At 43.8% G+C, this 17,731-nt stretch overlaps 1 protein-coding gene across 9 annotated transcripts in view; it reads right to left on the bottom strand.

The window, feature by feature from the left end:
* Positions 1 to 11,385: 11,385 nt before the first annotated feature.
* The window catches only part of FBXO47 (F-box protein 47), an 18,361-nt gene continuing 12,015 nt past the window's right edge, over positions 11,386 to 17,731 (bottom strand). For 8 of the 9 annotated variants that reach the window (XM_025202937.1, XM_025202941.1, XM_025202938.1 and 5 more), the window contains 4 exons: positions 14,783 to 14,929; positions 13,444 to 13,586; positions 12,930 to 13,089; positions 11,386 to 11,888 (listed from right to left, as the gene is read on the bottom strand). In XM_025202937.1, the coding sequence (XP_025058722.1) occupies positions 11,776 to 11,888; positions 12,930 to 13,089; positions 13,444 to 13,586; positions 14,783 to 14,929 (563 nt within the window). In that variant the 3' untranslated portion in view covers positions 11,386 to 11,775. Of the gene's footprint in view, positions 11,889 to 12,929; positions 13,090 to 13,443; positions 13,587 to 14,782; positions 14,930 to 17,616 lie in introns of all 9 variants that reach the window. The other variant, XM_014519417.1, reaches the window with a different exon arrangement.

Here is a 17,731-nt window from a genome sequence, read left to right as displayed (position 1 = left end):
TTTCAAAGTTAGCTTGCCAATTTAGACACAACTTATTCATGAGAGTTGCGTGTCTAAATCTCTCAACTCACCACACCAGGACACAGCTCCATGGGATGAGACTATAGTCGGTCAGGAATTTCCCATGAAATGGGGTTGGGTCAGAAAAGGCCAACTTGTCAAAACCAAAACTCTATTTTTCACAGAAAGGCATCTGTTTTGAATCAGCTTTCATCAGGAAAAGCTTCTCGTGTCCAGGATGGACATTTCTAGTACAGAGGTGGTCCTGTGCAACAGAGGAGTTAGTAGGCCCATGCAAGTAGGCAGCTATTCGATCTGGCTTTGGATCCGGCTGCTTTGGATGCCAGGGATCTGATCCGGAGCTCTGGACCGGGTTCCTGCTTCGATCCGGCCAAAGCAGCTCCGAAGCTTCAGAACCGCCTTGGAAATCCGGCCATAGAGTGTAATGGGGAATCAATTAAATATTTATAACTTTGTTGTTTTTTGTCTGATTTCGATTAAACTTGCAGGAATGGTAGCCTCTGCTGAGAGCATGAAGCCTGCCAGGTTTCAAGAAGATTAGTGCAGGGGTTCAGGGGGAACTGCACCCCAAATTCTTGAAAGCAAAAATCATGTCACGTGTAAGTGTTACATAGATTCATAGATTCATAGATGTTAGGGTCGGAAGGGACCTCAATAGATCATCGAGTCCAACCCCCTGCATAGGCAGGGAGCTGGGTTCAGATGACCCCAGCTAGATGCTTATCTAACCTCCTCTTGAAGACCCCCAGGGTAGGGGAGAGCACCACCTCCCTTGGGAGCCCGTTCCAGACCTTGGCCACTCGAACTGTGAAGAAGTTCTTCCTAATGTCTAGTCTAAATCTGCTCTCTGCTAGCTTGTGGCCATTATTTCTTGTAACCCCCGGGGGCGCCTTGGTGAATAAAACCTCACCAATTCCCTTCTGTGCCCCCGTGATGAACTTACAGGCAGCCACAAGGTCGCCTCTCAACCTTCTCTTGCGGAGAACATATTTAGAACAATATATTCAGTTGTAAGTTACAACTAACATATTTTCAGTTTATTTAATATAAAATGTGATTATTCTATAACATGATATCACCTATTAGAAATGAAAGAAATGTAATTTAATTTGAACTGTATTATTCATTTATATTTATACATATAACTACTGATGTCTTCTCACTTGGAAAGTAAAGATAGGAAGCGTTTTGATTCATGTATTAAAGCAGGAGTAGGGGACTCCTTATTTAAAGCGCAGTTATGCTCTGAAGAGCAACGTTGCAGAAAAAGTATCATAGGATTCTATATTTACCTCAAAATTATTTCCATTAAAAATGCGCTTACATTTTAAGTGAAAGGATTTTGTTCGGTCAGTCTTGCAAATTCAGTCTATGATATGAAAATCCAAATTACTGCTCATACTTAAGGAACTTGAATCTACGCACGTGCATAAGGGTGCGCGCACATTTTCAATGGACTTCTATAATTTCATAACTCAGTGTTTTGAGTCCTTCACAAAAATGACTTTCCTCATTGAGGACTATATATAATTTAAGTCTGAACATCTGAAATGTAGTTGCTTACTAATCACTTAAGCACACAATTTGGACTATGCGTTGTTCATAAAATCTTATGTAAAAAAAAATACTGTGTTTTGTTCAAAATTTCTGCTTTGCTTAAGTATACGACATCCACCCCTCCTCCTGTGTCCAGGTGTTTTGTAACCTGGTCATAAAAAGAGACTAGATTAGTCAGGCACGATCTGCCTGCTACGAACCCGTGCTGGTTTCCCCTCAGCATAATTTGTCCTGCCGGGCTCTCGCATATGTGAGCCTTGATAATTTTTTTGAAGACTTTGCCAAGGATGGAGGTGAGACTGACTGGCCTATAGTTGCCCGGCTCCTCCTTCCTCCCCCTCTTGAAAATGGGGACCACATTGGCCCTTTTCCAGTCCTCCGGGACTTGGCCCGTGCGCCACGAGCGTTCAAATATTCCTGCCAGTGGCTCTGCAATGATGTCGGCCAGTGCCTTCAGCACCCTCGGATGGAGCTCATCCGGACCTGCCGACTTAAAGGCATCCAGTTCTTCCAAGAGACTCTGCACCATCTCAGGGTCTACGCATGGTAGTCTGGCGCCTTGCTGCTGCCTCTCTTTACGGCACAGGGGGGTGAAAACTGTAGGGGTGGTGGCCCCCAGTGAGGCCACAAAGCCTGCCAAGTTTCAAGGAGGTAGGTGCAGGGGTTTGGGGGGAACTGCACCTCAAGCTGCAGACAAGCAAAACTCGTAACATGGGTGCCACTGTGTGTGTTAAGGCGCAGCGGGGTGACAGCTGCAGGGATGGTAGCCCCTGTGGCGGCCACGAAGCCTGCCAGCTATCAAGGAGATCAGTGCAGGGCTTCTGGGTTCTGGGACCCCCCATCCATGGGAATGTGACGGGCCCATGGGGCCCTGCACCCCTAGCTGCTGACAGGCAAAACTCGTGACATGGGTGCTTGTGCAACTGGCTGTCTCTGTCTTGGGGCAGTTGATTGTCTGTACTGATTATTTCCTCTTCTTAGTCTGTGGTTTTGTAGGTGTTAATCCTTGCTAATTAACTCGTTAACACCTAATTAACACCTACCACCCCTGCAAGTTTCATCCAAATCAGGGAGAAAACAACAAAGTTATAGATATTTCATTGATTCCCCACTATACCCTATGGCCAGATCTCCGAGGCGGCTTCGAAGCTCTGAACTGCTGGTTCAGAAATTCCAAACTGCTTTGGAAAGCCTAACAAAAGCAGTGCTTCGATCTGGACATGCTGCTTCAGATGCCAAAGTGTCTGAAGCTTCTCCAGCTCCGAAGCACAGTCCGAAGCCTTGCACAGCCCTAGGAGTTAGGTGGTGCTCAACCTTTTGGTCACGCAAGCCAGATTCATAGATTCATAGTCCCATGGCACATAGATGAGTGCCGTGGGACTGGTCCACTGGCTGGATCAGGCCCCATGTACCAGGATCAGGCCCTGTAGCCCTCTGCTGCCCCCAACTGCTGGGATCAAGCCCTGGGGACCTGACTGCTTTCACCCACCAGCATTGGGCTCTGGGGTCCTGCACTGCCCCTGCCCAGATTCATGTGTTGGGATTGGGCTCTGGGGCCCCATGCCACTTCTGCTTAGTCCCATTTGCCAGGATCAGGATCCAGGGCCCTGTGCTGCCCCAACCTAGTCCCACATGCCAGGATTGGGCTCTGAGGCCCCGCACTCCCACAGGATTGAGCACCCCTATTCCTGGCTCTGCCATATGCAGAGGATAGATTCAACCCTGGATTACCCATGTCTCTGGAAATTGCCTTCAGCACCAGGCTGTTGGCTGTTCTGGGGTGTCCTCCTTTCACCCATTCCTGTTGGTGATGTTCCACTTCATACAAGTCATTAAATGTTCACCAGAGTGGGAGCACTTTCTTCTTGCTTTCCCAAATCCTAGATAACTGCCCTGAGCACCAACCCATAGTGTCAGCTTCTCTTTTCCTTTGGTCAACGGATATTCAGTTATTTATACAAAGTGAAAATGCTCCAACAGAAGCAAGCAAGAACAACCCACCCCAGGCTCTCCTGCTGGTCAGGACACTCGCCTGTGATACAGAAGACCAATATTTTGGATTGGGTAGAGCGGTGGAGTAGTACCTGGGTCTCCAGCAGCCCAGAGGAGTGATGTAAATGCAGGTGTGCTAGAGTTGATCTCTTTCTCTTTGTTTCCCAAAGAATATCAAAAGGTCTTGGTTCCTCTCAAGGGAGAAGAACATTTTTTAAATCTCAGAAATTGTCACCAGCTGAAAGAACCATTTCAGAGGAAATGGTTGCTGCTGGGGTCTGGGGGAGGCTTTTCCCCAAGGAAATTTCCCTGTAGGCAAGCCTGAGCATGGGTGGACTCATGGACTCTCTATATTCCTTCTTTTGTGGCACCTCCTGCTCTCCAGGGCTGGGTGGGGAGAGAAAAAAGCCTAAACATTAAGGTCAAAATTTTTAAGAAGCTCCATCAAGTCTTAGTCCCAAACCTGCAAAATCCATTTTAAAGGAAATCTTGACCTGTTCTCTGTGCTTGAATTAGCAGAGAGAAAATAACACTAGGCCCCTCTTCATGGAACAGCACTGCATTTACTTGGTCTAAGCGCTCCAGTTATGTTTAATCCTTAAACATTCTCCAAATTGCTAGCCTGCCTTTTGGATTATAACTTCACTCTTTTTACTGTATAAATAATACAGGCCATTTCTTGAGTTGCTGGAATTAAAAAATGGCTTTGAAAGTAACAATCTGAGGGTAGTAACCATCTACTTAGGCTTAGTACATGTCAAATGTAATGTTTATTACAGACCGCACTTTAAAAACTAAATCATTCTCCTAGAAGATGAGAATTTTGGATGCCTGGTTTCCCCCTGGAATTAATGCTTGCTGGTAAGCAATAAACTCCTGGAAATAAAAGTTTTGTAATGGAAAAATCTTGCTGCACCATAAATTCACATGGCACCATTATAATTAGGAAAAGATTTATCTTGGGTTGTACAGTGTTTGTGGCTTATATAAGCAGTTTTTGGGGGTACAAGTATTATTTGGTATCAGTTGATCAGATTTATTGAAAAGCATATATATATCTCTCTCTATATATAGAGAGAGATATATTTACATAAGAAGTGTATTTAAAGAGCTCAGAAATGCTGGAATTATGGTTATCATTGCCAGCTGAATACTTTCATAGTTCAATTTCCTGTTAGTAAAAATCCCTGGGGAAAGACGCACTGTTTGTAACTTTGCCTTGTGGATCCAAATTGATGTTCTCAAGTGCATCCACTTCAACCTAAGCTATATTACACAGCTCTTTGACTGCCAAGACCCAAGTGTGGGTGACAGCCAGGCCTTTAAAAAAAAATGAGAGAGCCTCCTTCCCCTTCCCTCCACCAAAAAAAAATGTTGAAATGGAAGTCTGATATATTATGGGAAGAATCTCTTTAATATAAATACAATTTTTAATTACCTCAGTTTCATGTGTCTGTATATGTCAACATCTACAATGATGAAGAGCGAGAGAGTAACCAGGAATGTGTGGAATGGACATTCAGCTTGTTGTAAAACCAAGGACAGTAATTATATCTTACTATAAATGCTTTTCTTTCCCCAAAGGACTTTACAAACCCAAGAAGCTATGTGGGACAATCACTCCATCTATGCCCAAAGTGCAGCCAGTTCTGTGGCAGAATGTGGTAACCAGCTTAGTGTTACAAGTGAAGCAACACAAAACAGCTGATGATAGAAACTGATGAGATCTTGATCCAGCTGAAACTGTGAGGGAGTTTTGTGTAGGTGGAATGCAGTTGCCTGCAATGAAATCTGAGCTGGTATAAGGACTGACACCCCTGACTTTTTCAAGAGATTCTATGTAACTTTTACTGATCAGAACTGCAGTCATACAAAAAGTTTCAGGGTTAAATTAACTGGGAATTAGGCCAGTGTCAGTGGAACCAGGATTTCACCCAGAGTTGCTAGAAAAAAGCACACCCTCCTTTTAACAACAAGCTAGCATGCCAGTTTGGTATTAACCGAGAAGAGAGAGTATCACCTCATGAATTGTCATTATCACCAGTTCCCTTAGCTGACTGAGTTTTTCTTGAAGGTCTTCCCTCAGAACATAGTCTAAATGTGTTTAAGACTGTTTAATTTGTGAGATCTAATAAGATCCTAACACAATAACTTGGCAGTGCTGGGATGTTTTCCAGTTTAAATAAAATCAGTTTGGGAAGTCTTATTTCAGGGGCTTCAGTCCATTGAAAAGGGAAATCCTCTTTTGGCAACAAGTGCCGGAACAAGCACAAATACCATAAAAATTGAAACAAATGCCAAAACCTCAGTGCAATGATCATGATGATACCCACAATGTTTGTAACATTTCAACTTTGGCAGCCCCATAAAACTTGAGTGCCTTGAGGATTAGCTGGAAGGGGGTGCATCTACACGAGATGCTTTACTGCACAGTAGCACAATTTACTTCACAGTAAAAAGTCACCATCTACATGTGTGAGGCATTTACTGTGCAGTAAATTAGTCTACAGCACAGTTAGCTAGAACCTGCAGATAAAGGGACTAGGTTAACTGTGCAGTAGCTTCTGTGCACTACCACACATGTAAATGCTGACCAGCAGTGTTTCCTCTAAGCTGTGTGGCATGCACAGCTGTGCAGGCGTGCCTAGCAGTGCAGCATGAGTGTGCCTGTGCAGCCATGCACGCCACACAGCTGCTCATCAGAAAAAAATTTGCTCCCAGTGAGTCACACCAGTAGGGGGTTAGCTTCTTGCCTGGAGCAGAGCCACATGGCTGGGAGTTCCTCCAGCCATGTGGCAAGGATGCCTCAGTAGCTGGCCTCCAGAGTGGCCTTCAGACCCCTGGTCTGACTGCCAGGACCTGTGCCTCCAGCTCCTCCCTGGAGGGGGGCCACTGCTGGGGTGGCCAAGTGCCATGCCACCGTGCCCCAGGGACACTGTAGACAGCTGCATCACCTTGCCATCACCAGAGATAAGAGTCAGACAGCCGAGACCACCTGTCATGCCCATCCATTAAGCCTTGCACAGGGAGGAGGGCCAGGGGAGAAGGGGGCACTGAAGCCACCTGTGACCCTGCCAGCTGATATTTCCACTTTCAACATTACCCATTACTGTCTCCCTTTATCCAGTTCCTTACACATCTTACAGTTCCTCTATTAATGTCCATCTTTTGCTTAACAAATAATTAACATTTTCCAATGCAGGACCATATCTCATGCTTCATTGAAGTCCCAGTAGATTAGATGTCGGGGTGCACTGATAGAGATTTTGGGGGCCGATACCAATAGCTGATTTTTAAGGAGCCATATTGGCCAATACCGATCCGATTTCCCATACAGCTGAGTGCAGCTGGTAAGTCTGTTGTGGTGAAAGGGGAGGGAAGAGGCATGGGGGGATGGGTCAATGCCCCCTCGTGGTGAGGGAGGGAGTGGGGCTAAGGCTGGGGTAGGCGTTGCCCAGCCAGGGTGGGGCAGGCACAGGATGGAGCTGCAGCTCATCTGAGTGGTTCAGGGGGTGCTGGGTGTGGGGCTATGGGGAGGGGGGCTGCAGACACCCCAAATTTCACCATAGCTCTCTCATAGCCCCCTCCCAGCGCAGCCAACACCCACCCCAAGCACAGTGCAGCATGGCGCCCAGCCTGCAGCTGCAGCCCACCCAGCCTGCCCCACACAGATCCAGGGACACCCCCACCATGCTGTCCTGGGCGAGCAGCGCACAGTGGTGGGAGCCGGGGCCCCCCATGCCCCCTGGATGAGCTGTGTGCCTGCCCTGCCCCAGCAGGGCAGCTCCTACCCCAGCCCTAACTCCACTCCCTTGCTCACCACAGGGGGCGTTGATCTGCCTCTGCCAAGTCCCTTCTCTCCCCCTCCCCTTTCACTACAACAGACTTACCAGCTGGAGGCAGCTCTCCATGCTGCCAGGCTGTGCTCCTTGCTGCTTTCATGCTGCGCTATGGCTGCGTGCACACACACGCATTTATCAGCCAAAGTGTCAGCCACATCAGACCAATTTCCGACATAGTCAATTTTCTTTATATTGGTGCCAATTCGATATTGGACCGATGTATCAGTGCACCTCTAGTTACATACACTGTTTTTCCTTTGCGTAGAAAATTAGTCTTCTTATCAAAGAAACCGGTTAAGTTAATCTTTGGTAAAAGGCAGGTTAATATGGTTAATTACCTCTCTCTACTCTTGGTAAACCATTGTTATACTTTAACTCAATCACCCTTGCCTTTATTTGTCCTTTCCTTAAAACTTTCATTCTAAACCCTGCAGGCTTACTGGATCAGACTCACAGGTCCACATATTCCTGGATCCATTTTTTCCCACTCCTTAAAATAACTAAGCTGTTCATTTGTTGTTGTCCAACCAAATGGCACTGCCCTTGATTTGACAGATTTGTTAAAAATATTTGATACCACACCTGAAGCTTCCTGTGCCAACTGGGCTGGAAACAATTGAATCCTGCACTGAAATACTTTTGACTGTTTTAGTATCCTTTGCAAGGTCCAACTCAGTACCACTCTTGGCAAGTCTCACTTTATCAATGTACTTCCTAACCTCTAGGACAGAGCTAACGAATCAGTCCTTCCCCTTCCTCCCCCTCAACTCTTTATAGGCTCTCTGCTTCCTCCCAATATCATTTTTAGGCATTTATTTGTTCATTTAGCTTCCTACAATTTTCCTCCTTGGTTAGGATAGATTTCTTACACTTTTCGCACTCTGGTTTGAAGCAATATCAGACCTCTTTCACATTCAGGACCCTAAGCTTCACAGTCCAGATGACATTGCGAATCAGAATCTTGTTTATCAAAGTTTAACCTTTGGAAACCTAATGCCTTAGTTACCGATCAGCATTTGTTTATTCTTCCATTGAAATTTAAGCTTGTGAACACTTGAGGCAAGGTTTCTCCCCCAAAATAACCTTTCTATAATGTCCTCCCTCACTTAGTCATCCCTTGTTGAATTATTGACTGTTTGATAAAGGGATGTCAAATGCATCCATATCTGGGTCCTACTATCACTAGTAGCATATTTCTTCAAGTCCATCCATATCTGAAAAGTTAGTTTCCCAAGATTTGGTTTGCTTTGAACTGGTGAACCTCCTGCCTTAACACTATAGTATGCCATCTTCTTCTTAGATTGCACCTGCAAATCTGTCTCCAGTTTGGCTACACCTTGACTGCTAGAATTCTGTTAGCATTTGCTTTTAGTTCAAGTGTGTCTGATTAATTCATTAGACTATGAATTTGTCAGGGACCTTGCACAACGAGTAATTCAGTGATGAAAGGAAATCACAGCTCAGGTTCAGAACTAAAAACAACTGCTGTGTGCTCCTAAGTGTAAAGAAAGGTACACCTGGAAAAGGAATAGATTTAAAAAAGACAAAATTCACATATTGACATGTTATTTTGTTTTTAAAAGAAAAGTATCACCTTTACCATCTACAGGCATACACTTAAGGTTTTCAGAAAATGTGAGCAAGACATACAACTGTAGCTAAATTTTATTCTTACTTATATGGTTAACTACTTCCTCCCCATCCTCTGGCCCTCCCCACCAAGAAAAAAATCTCAATAATCTCAGTATGGTGGGAATCACCAGGAGTCAGATCACCAGCTGGCATACACCGTCATGATTATAACAGTTTATAAGAGCTGAGGATCTACCTGCTCCTTATACAGGACATAATTTGGCCCTTCATAAACTTTAAATAACTAGGAAACTATTCCTGATAGGGGGAAAAGGCAATTTAATAATATAAAGAAAGTAGATACCCTAAGTAACCCACAGTGAAATAAATACTGTTTGGCATGAATTAAATAGTTTTAGTTTTATAAGTATGTACTATGATTATGTGAAACGGCAGCGTTCTGTTTCAACCAGTGTTTCGACATTTTGACTGAACAGCATTTCATTTCGAATTTTGTTTCAGTTTGAAACAGCTGTTCCATTTTGTTCCCTCGAAACAGGGTTGAAACAGTGAAACAGTTTTGACGTTTTGCCCATAGGCTATAATGGGGAAGGACAAAACAGCCTATAACATTTTCATTTCTCACCTGATTTAGGTGAGACTTGCAGGAATGGTAGCCCCTTCTGAGGGCATGAAACCTGCCAAGTTTCAAGGAGATAGGCAGAGGGGGTTTGGGGAAACTGCACCCCACAATTTTGAAAGCAAAACTTGTGTCACGTGTATGTGTTAAACCACAGCGGGGTGAAACCTGCGGGCCTGCTAGCCCCTATGGAGGCCACAAAGCCTGCCAAGTTTCAAGGAAATAGGTGCAGGGGTTTGAGGGAAACTGCACCTCAAGCAGTAGACAAGCAAAACTCGTGACACGGGTGGACCCTGCGTGTGTTAAGGCGCAGCAGGGTGAAAGCTGCAGGCATGCTAGCCTCTGCTGAGGCCACAAAGCCTGCCAGCTGTCGAGGAGATCGGTGCAGGGGGGTTCTGGGGCCCTGCACCCCTAGCTGCTGACAGACAAGACTCATGGCATGGGTGCTTGTGCTAGTAAACTACTGTGTTACGCAAACAATCATGCTTCACTCAGGAACCAGCTCAATACACAGTAGCTAGCCAGGATAATGAGTTAATGAGCAAGGGTTAACACCTACAAAACCACAGACTAAGGAGAGGAAAGAATCAATACAGAACCAGGAACTGCTTCCGCCCCAAGACAGAGACAGTCAGTTGCACAAACACCCATGTCACGAGTTTTGCCTGTCAGCAGCTAGAGATGCAGGGCCCCAGAACCCAGACTCCCCATACACCGATCTCCTTGACAGCTGGCAGGCTTTGTGGCCTCAGCAGAGGCTAGCATGCCTGCAACTTTCACTCTGCTGCACCTTAACACACACTGTCACCCGTGTTATGAGTTTTGCTATTCACTGCTTGAAGTGCAGTTTGCCCCAAACCCCTGCACCTATCTCCTTGAAACTTGGCAGGCTTTGTGGCCTCTGTAGGGGCTAGCATGCCTGCAGTTTTGACCCCACTGTGGTTTAACACATACATATGACACAAGTTTTGCTTTCAAAATTGTGGGGTGCAGTTTCCTCGAACTCCCTCCACCCATCTCCTTGAAACTTGGCAGGCTTCATGCCCTCAGAAGGGGCTACCATTCCTGCAAGTTTCACCTAAATCAGGTGAGAAATTAAAAAGTTATAGGCTGTTTTGTTCTTCCCCATTATAGCCTGTGGGCAAAACATCGAAACTGCATCAAAACAGTGAAACGTTTCGACTTGCCTCATTTTGTTTCGAGGCTGTTTCAACTATATCTGTTCCATTTCAGTTTTGCTGTTTCAACCTTGAAACAGATTGAAACAGTGTCAAAACAAAACTGGCAGCTAAATTTCGCACAGCCCTACTATGTACCATACTATGTTTTTTAAATAGGATACTTACTTATATACTTCAATAAAAACAGTGATCTTAAGTACCTGTAGATGTTCTAACACCCTTCTTTAACTTAGTTAAATTGCAAAAATATGTATTTTTCCTGTGTAAACAATCTAGTTATTACCCACATTTAATAGCTAGGTACATTTGAAGCTGGTTCTGTTTTGTCATCCAGTATAAAAATTATTTTTGCCTTCCTTAACCAAAAAGTTAGGGCTATATTCAAGGATGTTTCCTGAGCTAAAATCTAGTGAACAATCCATGCAATATTACTACTGTAGTGTTCCAAAGCTAAGAAAATAAAATTAATTACAGATACTCTGGCAAATTTGAAAAACCTGGCCATCCCTCTCTAATTATATGTCTTAATGGATCCCACAAAGAAAACAAAACTGAAAGATCAAGATATTTTTCTGTTTTGATCTAAGATAACATTCTTTAATTGTAGATGTGCATGAAATATGAAAACCATGTCATTTTTTATTTTGTATGCAAACACACACACAGTGGGAAAAGAACGCAGTGTATATTCCCATACTCAGCAGTTGAATCATGGAATGCCATATATTGTCTCCTCAGCAATTGTGACACAAAGCCACAGAGAAATTTGTACAGGGCCATGCTACAGTGTCTTTGAGATACCACAGTACTTTCCAGAAGTTTTTTTTTATAATTCTTCTGATATGTATTCTGCTAGCATCTCCAGTCAGCCTCCTGGAGAGCAAACTTAAAAGGTAGATTAACATTGTTTTGCATGTGCGAGAAAAAAAATGGGGGAAGGAAGTAGGTCACCTTTCTCTAAAAGTCTTAGCTAGGTGGAGGTGCTTCTCAAGGTCAGGTACAAGATTTCTTTATGGAAGTTAGCTTGTGCATTCACAAGATGAAACAGATTCAAAAAACTGCTGTCTTCTTCATCACGATCTCCTAAGTACCACAAAAGAAATATTTAAAAAATAGTTAATAAAAACAAGATTTGCTTGAAGGCAGAAGATACCAGAATTCATTCATGCAGTATCTTAGCAGAAGCCAAGTAGTTTCCATTTAGACAAAAGATAGCTCTTGGCTAGCTGTAATAGCCTAGAAGATTCTCTTTCCAGAATTCCATAGCCAGTTTGACCAAAGATGGACAAAAACAATCATACTTGAAAGAAATAAATTTTCCTAATTGCGTATATCTTTCTTGCTTGCAGTTATAACCTGTTTTGGGATTATATCAAAGCTGACAAATATGTGGACCAAGGAACAAATGCAGCTTAAAGAGTTTAACAATTCAGTCTGCAAGTGCTTTGATATTGGATAGAGAAGCAGCTCAGAAAGGGTCCAGGCCCTAGCATGCAAGGCTCCAGCTTAATCCAAACAACCTTCTGCTGGAATCAAAAGAGAACTCGGCATATAAATACAGTTCATAATCTCTGGACAAGCCAATATCCTTTAAGCAAAGTCTGGACACTTTTGGTTAAAAGGGAGCAAAAAAGTGAGGTACACTGATGCCATCAATATGTTTAGAAACATTAAGTAAATGTCAGTATCTGAACCATTAGAGGTCTCTTAGATTGCCTACAGGTTACCTCTATCCTGAATCTATTTACACAGTTGAGCATCTGTTACTAAACACATTCCCACTGATGGCTTGTATATTTTATTCCTACAAAAAGTGCCTCTTTTAAAGCTCTGCCAGTAAGTGTTTTAGCATAATCTTAAAATACACACTCCTTATGATAACAAAACCAAATTAAAACAACCCAAACCACATAACATAAATCAACCAACAGCACACTGTAAATATAAAAGTCATATCTCATCTTTTGTAAGGCCCCCAACCACTCCATACATAGCACTAGGTGATGAGGAAGGGGTCCAGGCTGGAGCTGTGAGAACAGTAGCTCCCCATTCCCTCCTGTGCTCGAATCTTGGCTGGGTCCTGTTTAAGGGGATAGCAGTTTGTCGACAGGCACTGGAACTTACCAGACATTACAGACTGTAGCATATCCATGACCAGGTGAGCAAACGCATTCTCAACACTCTGCAGGAAATTATTCTTCTCTCCTGGAGTGCTGAAAACTTGGCAGACCTTCTGCATCATTTTTACTGTCCAGTCCATACAGTACAGGTCCTTCTCACAGACCTGGCACATATAAGAAATATTGTAATTATGTAGCCTCAATGACAGTGAGGTTATAAAAGTAAATCAGCCTAAAATGATCAGGCTCGTTCCTACTCTAGAATTCCCATTGTAACAGGACACTTGAAGGGGATGGTATACGTCTATTTGACCCAGGCTATTCTGGTGGAAGAATTTTAATTTCACCTTATGCTGAATGAACCAACATTTTTTCTCGGGTTAGATCTGGTAAGGTTCCTACATGCTGCCGGAAAGTAAGGCAACTGAGAGAGAGGCTTCTTGATAAAGTTACACCAATGTCAGTAGAAAAAGAAACCCTGAGGTCTGGGAAAGCAGAACTGCAGATGTAGTACTCACCAAAGCTAGAAAGACCATTAGCCTGGCCAGCTCAACAGCCCGCCCATTCACAGCTTTACTGGCCATGAAGGTGAAACAGATGTTGTTCCCACTCAGGATAAGGAGACGAGCATTATTTTCCATAAGCCATTCCCGGGGAACCACTTGTAACAAAATACAAAGAATTTGCATGACCTTTGATTCAAGAGACTCAGTGAATACTTAAAATTACACTAAAAGAAGGATTTACGGGAAAACAATTTGGGAAACATTTAAAGTTATGAATCATTGCATTCAGTACATAACATTTATGAGGGGACAGCCTATTCCAATTCATCTGGAGATACAGAGCTACTACAGATCCCAAATGGATTGTATTAAGGCTGATAATAATAAAATCCACAATACAATCTCTCAAAACTTAAACATTTATATTGTCCATTTAGTTTAGGAGAGTTCACAGATTCTTTGGTATAGATTCCAGATCCATTCATAACAGCAACCCTAGTCTGTTTGAAGAAACAAGAGAACTGTTTAAAAGATCAAATTTAAAAAATGCTCTTATCTACATTTCTAATAAAGCCTTTTTAGCTTGTTAAAAATGAAGCTATTGGAAAATCTTTATCATGTATGCTGCCTACTTATTGTTATGTTTGAATTAGTCTGAATAATGGAAATATACAAAATGGCTAGAAATATGGGAAGCTAACTTCACTTCTAGGTTTTCAACCCTGAGGATGGAATATCCAGGTAGCAAACAGGACTTGAGTAGAACAGTGTTTCTCAAGCCATGGGTCGGGTCACAAGAATATTTGAAAGGGTTGAGAACAAGCTTTAAAAATGGATTCTCCTTTAAAGGAGAAAAACGTGGGAAACCACAGCTTTTCCCTTGCAGGTTGGCAGGTTGCTATCCCCTGCCAGGGCCCCACCCTCCTGCCCCACACACCTACCCCCTGTTCCACACACACATTGAGGGACTGGGGGCAGGGGACCCAGAGTGAGGGGCACTGAGCCAGGACTGGCTATTGATGTTTACAAGTGGGTCCCGGTAAAAAAAAGGTTGAGAACCACTGGAGTAGATGACTGAGTAAAATTAAACAATTGAACAAGCATCTCTTTCATATAACAATATTAATTTCTAAAATGATTAATCTATTATTACTTAAAGCATTTCACTCTTGGAATGAACAGCTCATCATTCATGTGCTGGTTCCTTCCATCTGGGACACTAACTTTTCTAGTACAACTATCATAAAGTGCTCAGAGAGCCCCAGTCTTGCTCTGTCTGAAACCCATTTATCTCTACTCTGGCCAGGTATGGTTATATGATCCCAATTCTATGATAAAAGCAAAAACATACCTGACAATTCATCCACAAGACTGATAACATCATCTGCAGTCCACTCTTTAGCTTCTGTGTCATACAGGAGTTTAATGGCATCAGCAAGACCCTTTAAACTGGTTTCGTCTGTTGGTCCTTCTATCATTTTCTGCCAGACCACGTGTCCTGGGTAACATTAATCACAGTCACCACTAAGTGGCAAAGCAGCCCACTAAACAAGGAAGCATGTATAGCCTGGAAGCAAAGCATGGTTTGGGGGGATAAAAAGGTGATTTGGGCAGTTCTTAACTCGCTACTGGTAAACAACATTGGTGGTTACAGAGAAATCATTAGAGACTAGCACAAATCTTTCAGGAAACACAGTGTTAATGTTTACTTGAAAAAAAATAAATTTGTTAGCAAAAAGGCACACATGCTTCTGATTCAATGCTAAGATTACCTTGACACCACACAGATGGAGAAAAAGGAGGGGAAAATATAGCCTCTGCAATTTCTTCATTTATATGTAATTTTAACAATTGTTTTAAAGAAGCTTGGGTTAAACAGATGAAGGGTTCATTTTTCTACTCAGTATCATTCTTTGCTACTTCTATAGGGCCTAGGGTTCAGAGATACTTAAGTTCCTATTGATTTCAGTTGGATTTGCATGTATTCAGAGCTTGGCAAAAAATGCAGCCTATACATCATAGGAGTGCACAATCTAAAAAGTGATCCTTGGACACTTAAATTTCTTCACAAATTAACATAAACTGGGTGTGTCTATATGTTCATGTTCATTAATGTGCCTTAGATAATGCACATTTAGTTTACTATTTCCTTAACAAAGTACTAACTAAATGCACGGTAACTAAAGTTACTGCACACTAGCACCAATGCAGTTAAATAATGATGCTTACTGTGCATTAGCTTAACACTGTGCAGTAAGCTATAAGCACAGTTTGTACTGTGATGCTGTACTGCGCAGTGTTATTAGTCCAACGCACAGTAAACGTTTTGTGTAGATGTGCCCACTGAGTCAAGAAAAATCTTGAAACAATAATCAGTTTGCTAGGAATAATAAATCTGCACAGAGGTAGATGCTGCATTCCGAAGTTAAATTCAAGAAACCCAGGTGCTGCTTCTCTGGGGGTGAGATTCCTTTTTCCCCTGGCAAAGCTCCAAACAGAGGACACCACTGTATTTCTGCACTACTGGGAGTTGGTAGGCAGAGAAGCTACACAGCAAACTTCACATTTCATTGCTGCTGGAAAGTCCCATAGCACCACCCTTTATAGAAAGAGGAAAGAGCTGTTGTGACTGGGCAGGGTGATAGAAGAGGGGTCACCAGTGGGTTCACAACTTGCATTCATGCTTGGAACAAACAAATGGTAAAGAGGTTGTTGCTGTGCCCTGACTCAGGCTCAGATACATAGCTCAATCTCTTGGCTGAAGGTACATCTACTCCACACGCTCACTGGTTTTTTGAAAATCCATTTATTTCCAGAAATTGTCTGGCAGGTAGGTGCCAGAAGGTCCTGTTACTTTAAGAGACAAGCAGTAGCAGAGATAGTACCCCAGGTCAGGGGGAAACACTGCCCATGATGAGCTGGCTACAGGGAAATAGGTAGCCAGGGGGAAGAAGCTATTCATGCCTATCACAGTGCTAGATTGTAATAACACAATAGGGCAGAGCTCTGCTCTAGGGAACTGCTAAAGTAGCCAGAGCAGCCGTCACAAGCTACTGTGCAGGTTAGCCATCAGGTTCTAATTAGAAACCACTGCGGGTAGCTGGGAAGCCACCTGATGGGAAGGGGCAGGGTTTGGGAGAGGCATAAACTCAGGGCCTGAGCTGAGGCAGGCTGTCCGGCCTTGCAAGTGGCTGAGAGAAGTGTCCCTGAAACAGAAGGCTGCAGAGGAGTGCCTGGCTGACACCTAAGCTGTCCTGGAGGATTGCAAGTCAGTCATTCATGGCTTGCAGAGATATATGACCCAGGATGAGGGGATGTTTAGTTGTACAGCCAGCAGGATGGGATTTATGTGCAGGCCCAGTGTGGGGATAATTTGCATTATAGCCAGTGGGCTTACATTTTTGTTAGTTTACATTGGTGGACTAGACTGTGACTAACAGGGGAGAAGAAGGTTACAGTGGTGCCCAAGAGGCTGTTTGGAGCCTGGGCTCAAGGTGCTGACAAGTGGCAACTGGGAAGGGTTAAAGTCTAGGCCAGAAAAGGCCATAGCCCAAGAGGGGCTAGAACCGGCCCAGGGGTCTGAAGCCCAAAAGAGGCAAAACCAGAGCCCAAGATGGCGAGATTAGGACTGGGACCCAGAAGCCAGGTCTGATGCAGTGAGCATCCTAGTGAGAGTAGAGGCAGAAGCTGGGAAGGCCAAAGCCCCAACAAGGGAGTGGAGGCTCCAAGTAGTTTCATGCTGCTGTGGGGGCAAATTGCCTCACCTCAACGATAATCCATAACATCTGCAAGGCATGGGCATGGCTGTAGGGAAGGTCAGAGGCCATGAGTAGCTCTTAAAGCAACAGGTGACCTGGGGGCACCGATTGGTCAGGAGGGCCCACTTAGCATTTGAGGGCAGGATGGGGATCAACAAGATGTGTGAGGAACCCCTGACTACTAATAGACAAAGGCTCGCTTTGGGACCCTGGGCAGCCTCCCTTTCTCAAGATAAAATAAAAACAGCAAGGAGTGGCAGATGAGAGGGTAAAAAAGGAAGGGTACCCAGAGTGTCAGAGCAGGGCAGGAATTGTGAGGCCACCAGGCAGTGTCATGGTTGTCCCCAGAGGCTCTGGTATGGTACACAAATCAAAATATCAGTCTCCTTTTTCTTTTCTCTTCTTTATTTTTGGGAAAGCTGCTCACCATCTAGAGAAGAGACTGGCCCAAAAATGATGTATAGTAACCGAGCTTGATTAACCATTGGCCATGGTTTTAAGATACGAGTCAGCCAAAATGCAGAATCACTTCGATGAATCCA

Source organism: Alligator sinensis, unplaced genomic scaffold (genome assembly GCF_000455745.1).
Source record: "Alligator sinensis unplaced genomic scaffold, ASM45574v1 scaffold886_1, whole genome shotgun sequence".
Taxonomy (NCBI): domain Eukaryota; kingdom Metazoa; phylum Chordata; order Crocodylia; family Alligatoridae; genus Alligator; species Alligator sinensis.
Note: the sequence above shows the minus strand (reverse complement) of the source record. Positions and strands in the feature narration are given on the sequence as shown.